This window comes from Trachymyrmex cornetzi, unplaced genomic scaffold (assembly GCF_001594075.2).
Source record: "Trachymyrmex cornetzi isolate Tcor2-1 unplaced genomic scaffold, Tcor1.1 scaffold37, whole genome shotgun sequence".
NCBI lineage: Eukaryota > Metazoa > Arthropoda > Insecta > Hymenoptera > Formicidae > Trachymyrmex > Trachymyrmex cornetzi.
In genome coordinates this window covers 41,092-46,775 of record NW_017298429.1, presented here as the reverse complement: position 1 = coordinate 46,775, position 5,684 = coordinate 41,092, and the positions used below count along the sequence as shown (strand labels likewise).

Here is a 5,684-nt window from a genome sequence, read left to right as displayed (position 1 = left end):
ATGGCGTTTCTGAGGAGCGTGCCCCGGCGATGTTGCGCCGGCAAAAAGCTGGTCAAGTGCGGCGCTTCGCCGTTGGCTGTGATCGGCCTCCTGGAGAACGCCGCGGTGGCGGCGGCGACAACGACGGTAGCAACAACAGCGGCAGCGGTTACTAGGACACCACCGTCATTGCGGTTGGTTGCACAGGTGCGTGGCTATGCCACCTCCTCCTCCTCCTCTTCCTCCTCCGCCGCCGCCGCCGCCGCCACTGACGTAAAGAAGCAACGACAGCAGCAACAATCGGCGATACCTCGGCAGATCGATCCGCTCGATTTGAAGTTTAACGACCCAATCGCCGCTTTTAAAAGTAAGACTACTATGGAGTTGATGCGCGCCTATTTTGTCTATCAGATGTGCAGCATCGAATACGTCGTGGAGAACAATATGATGGTGAGAAAAAACCGCTTGTCTCGCTTGTATAGATTAGCTTGTTTAGATTTACGGATCATTTATACTGGCCATAAACTGTTAATTTAATTATCCTGTAAGCTATAAGAAATTGACTGTTCACAGTTAAATGTGGGGAGAATAATCGACTTTATTCTCCTCGTATTCGACTATGATTGATCAACTTCTTATAGCCTGCATTCTTACAGCATAAGTTAACAGTTTGCAGTCAGTATAAATGATCTTTTAGGCTTATTGTTAACCCTCCTCTCTCTGTTTTCTCTTGTCTGCACACAGAAAAGTATATGTTTCAAGTAGTAATTATTACTTGTGTACAGTACGTACTTTTCTGTTTCAAAAGTATAGACTATGTATTTTATAAAAGTTTATATATCCACAAATCTATAAATTCCCACAAGCATCAAATTTATTCAAAATATTCTGAATCCTAGTAAGTTTAATATTTTAATCAAGATTTTTTAAATTAAAACAAATTTGATTTGCTTATTATATAAAGTCGCTTCTCTCTCTCTCTCTCTCTCTCTCTCTCTCTCTCTCTCTCTTCCATCCATTTTATAATATTTTTCAAAAGAAAATAAATTCTTGTTTTAAGTATATGTATATTGAGTTTTTTTTAATTTGTAATAAATATTATAAGTACATTTGTAATAAATATTTTAAGATTATTATCAAGAAAATGTTTTCTGATTAGATAACGATTACTTAAAAGGAAGAAAGTAAATTGAATAATCGCTTTTCTTAAGGGGATGCTGGAGGGACCCAATTATCGACATTGCAGTTTGATCAAAATCTCCGAATTGACTAAATGGAATAAAAAATCCTTTTACAGGATTAAAGTAAACGCAGAATCCTGACGTGGTACAGTGGATTTTATATTAAAATAAAAAAAAACAGTTAAAAAAATTTTTTTTTTTTCGATTTTATAACATCTACTGCACCACATCAGGATTTTGTATTTATTTTAATCCTGTAAAAGGATTTTTTATTCCATTTAATCAATTCGGAGATTTTGATCAAACTGCAATATATATGTCAATAATTGGGTCCCTCCAGCATTCCCTTAACAATAAAATGATATTTTTCTGTGTGTATAATCCTTTAACTTTTGCTCTAAGCTATAATTTTATTTTATTCTAGCAAAAAACTTTTAAACTTTAAGTGATATATCAAAAATAATGTTAAAACAAATCTTTATTGACTGAAAAGAAAAATAAGAAATTGCCATATTGACGCCCTTGACAATTCAGCGGGATACCGTCGCCGGAATTTTAGTTTCGAAACGTATCACAATGCGACTGACCGACACTGCGACACTATAACCTTCACAGAAAGGAATAGTGAAACGCTATTTCAAAGGTAGCTACCTGACAATGTAACTTTTTAGTTATACTACGATTTATCTCTTCCTATCCTTTCTTAAATATTTGAGAGCCAGAGCTTTCTAACAAAGTAATTTGTCAAAGATGTTGCTTTTACCCCGGATCTACAATAGATTTTTAAGCTTTAAGGAATGGACGAATCACAATCAATTATTCTCCTCACATTTGACTGTAGTTGGTCAATTTCTTACGGCTTAAGGCTTAAAACATCTATTGTAGATCCGGACTTAGGGTCGTTGAATTTGATTCTGGTCTCAGAATTCTAAAATTTAAATTAAAAAAAATAATCTAATTACTGTGATTATCTTGGTTTTAAGTTTTTTGTGATCTCTAGGTTTGAATGTAACATGGAAATATCGAATTTGAAAGGATAGTAGCTTCTATAAGGACGAGAGTGTTAACAGGGTTTGTAATTAGATTTTAAAAGTCAATTTGGAAATCAGTACTAACTGTTTACGTAGCACTAATGAGTTTCAAATAAAGCGGAACTAGAAATTTGATCTAATACTTCGCAATTAAAAACTCCCTAAAACCCAATTTTATGATAATCAAATAATATTTTTTAAATTCTGTCCACTATATTCAATCCACCATTTAAAATTTTTTATTTTTGATCCTGATTCGAAAGCATTATCAAATATCCCACAAGCCATAGTTTTATAAAAATTGAGCGATCAGTTTATAAAATAAAAAAGGATTGTCGATTCACAAAGAATTAATAGAATATTTATCTTATTTTTTGTTAAGTACAAACATTTTATTTGTTTTACTTTACTTATAAAATAAGTCATTTTAAAATTATTTATACATAATCGTTATATACAAAACGATAAGCGACGTGGAATTCCCAGATGACAATTGATTTAGGCCCAGTTTCACAACTCATGATTAACTCTTAACCGAGGTTTAACTTATTTCTCATCTTTTTTCAATTTTAAAATTGAAAAGAGATAAAGAATAAGTTGAACCTCGGTTAACAGGAATAGCCAGAATCTTTTTCGTGATAAATCTAATTAAACGTAATAAGATTCGATAAGATCTCGATAATTTAGCAGCAATGTTTGTTCCGTGGTGATTAACACATTGACGGCACACACCTGTCGCAGGTGCATCTCTATATACTTGTCCAACAAAGTACAAATTCTATTTATTAAAATATTTAACCAGCGATCCAATTAATTTTCCTGGCTCCCAAGGAAATCTGTATCGTAATACATGTCGTGCATAGCTTGAAAAAAAAAATCATGCGAAATAACGATGGTTTCATCGTTATTTCAATTATAATCAATTATCGTGTCGCTCACTAATATGACAGAACGCGCTAATTACTCAAGCTTTTAACAATGAGCGGCGTCACATATCCCGTGCATATGTGACGTTATTGTGACGTAATCGTCGTGAGGTAAACAGCCGGTCGCGACGGTATAAATTAGCACTAACCTTGGTTAACGTTAGTGTTGATAAAAATCATGTTATAAACATGTTCTTTTTTTATAATGTTTAAAGCATATATGTAAGCGTTAAAAACACACAATGTTTTGTTCTTAAAAAAAATATTATCTTTTGACACCTAATTAACGTGTCTCATCTGATCTGTATTGGATTTCCATTTAGTAACACAAATCGACACAAGCGTCATTTTATCTTTCTTGATATTTATGCCCGTTTCTACCAATGTTGAAGACCAAGATTAACTTTAATTTCGGTTCTCAACTTACTCTTCATCTTTTTCTAATTTTTATAATCAGAAAAAGAAGAAGAGTTAGTTAAATCAAGATTAAAATTAAACTACATTGGTAGTCACGGGCAATTAATGAGTAATGAAGATGGAACGACACCTGTGTCGACTTGTATCATCGAATGGAAAATACCTATTACGAATTATGTCCGGAAGGACGCCGCTCTAGCGTGGTCCCGTGATCTGAAAAGCGGGTCAGGGGGGTTGATGCTCTGAGGTCAATCATGATATCGAATCAGGAACTCTGATATACCGGAACGGGCGCAACAATTCCCGCGGGAATCACTCGCAACGTCGTCCGCGACGGATCCTGGATCACGTTTCGCTTTTGTGCAATAGGTCGTCCCGAGCTTTCCAGAAGAAGGCGTTCAAACATCAATTACCGTCTTCTTAATCGCCTTTTTCAATTCTGCCTGGCCAACCGATCAAATAAATCATTCAATCGCGATCGGCTGATTGCGATAACCGTGATCTTGAACATGACTGAAAATAACGCCGCGGGAAATCCTTAGAGAGAATAAGGAAAAATGCTCATCTTTTACTTATAATCTGTCATTCGCAGCTAAAGTCTTCGGCGCAACTTACGTAACATTTACGTGATTTTCTATTAAGCCCATTGTGGTACGACGTGACGTTATTGATTCTATTGCCCAGACATATCGGATCAACCTAGGAATTTTGCTGCAAACCATCGCCGCTGTCGGTGCCGAGCAATTACATAACCGCCGCATCTAAGGATAGACGTGTAGTACGCTCTGGCACGCGGAATTCAATCGTGATTTCCTTAATTCGTTCAAAGAATCACCGCATTCGTTGATGTGTGTACTATTATGATAATACAGTAATTTCTACGCATGTATGCACTGATAATTAACGATTTTGCTAAATTTGAACTATTGTCTAAATTGGTTTGCGATTGGTGCAATTGTAATTGTCAACAAAACACTTATTGGTATTCTCGTAGACTTACTAATTGAATAAAATTGCTTGTTTATCGTTGAAATGGAAAACATCTTTTGTCTCTGATTCGCAAGATTATGTCGCATGAAAAATATTAACTTATTTGATTCATTATGAAGTAAAAATCGGCACTATTTTGAATGCACATGAACATCCCGTGAATGACAAATATCGTCCTGACGTTTATCTTAATTATTTTTGCAAATTATACGTAATTATACACAATATGTTGTATGTTGACCTCTTTTGCTAATGTTTGACGTAACGACTGTCACAGAGAATTTCAAAAAGAGTTTTAAAAAGCTATTTCTAATTCATACAAATGTTTTCGCAAGAACTTTTAAATAAAAAACGAAGAATATCATTTAGATATTCTCGTAATTAGTCTTCGGCACAATTGCGCATTCATTACACATAATTGTAAAGAAAATTGCATAACTAACTCAGTTTTTTGTCGCGCTCAAAGTGGAATGTAGTTAATGAAAAAGTTATTAAAAATACAGATTGTTCTAGATCGCATTTAAAAATAATACAGAAAATTTTTAGCGACGGTTTACTATTTGGAAAAATTAATAAGAAGTCAATAAGAAGTAGTATTTTTAAAATTTATTCTCTAATAGAAATGTATGGGAATGTATTATAAAACAATGATAAAAAATTTTTAATACAAATGCTTTAAATATTTGAAAGGATTTATGTAAAATTACATTGCGATACAAAGAATTGGTTGTTCTGTGTGTGTGAACAGAATATTTATTTCTTCTAAATCTTTGTAACTAATCTCTGAGTCGCATTGAAATTACATAAATAATTTTGAATGCTTAAAGTACTTACCTATACAAAAAAAAATTTTTTAAATTATTTTTTCAATTTTAATTTATAAGAATAAAAATAACAAATAAAATAATCAATAAAAAAAACGCGTTACTAAAGAAAAATAGATTGTAACAAACAGAATTTATACATATTATATTTATGTATATAGTATATTTATAGCATGAATATATTAACATATTTGTAAAAATAGGTATAATACATCTTCAAGATGCAAGAATACGACGATCATTGTCAAATGCTTTGCGAGAAACGTGATCATGCCTTTTTTCAAATCTTTTTTAGGGACAAATGACCGGCGTCGTATTATAGATTTTTTACGTTGC

General features: G+C 33.3%; 1 protein-coding gene across 2 annotated transcripts in view; it reads left to right on the top strand.

Moving 5' to 3' along the window:
* Positions 1-5,684, top strand: part of slgA (proline dehydrogenase slgA) — an 18,915-nt gene continuing 13,231 nt past the window's right edge. For both annotated transcript variants that reach the window (XM_018511357.1, XM_018511358.1), the window contains exon 1: positions 1-429. In XM_018511357.1, the coding sequence (XP_018366859.1) occupies positions 1-429 (429 nt within the window). The remainder of the gene's footprint in view (positions 430-5,684) is intronic.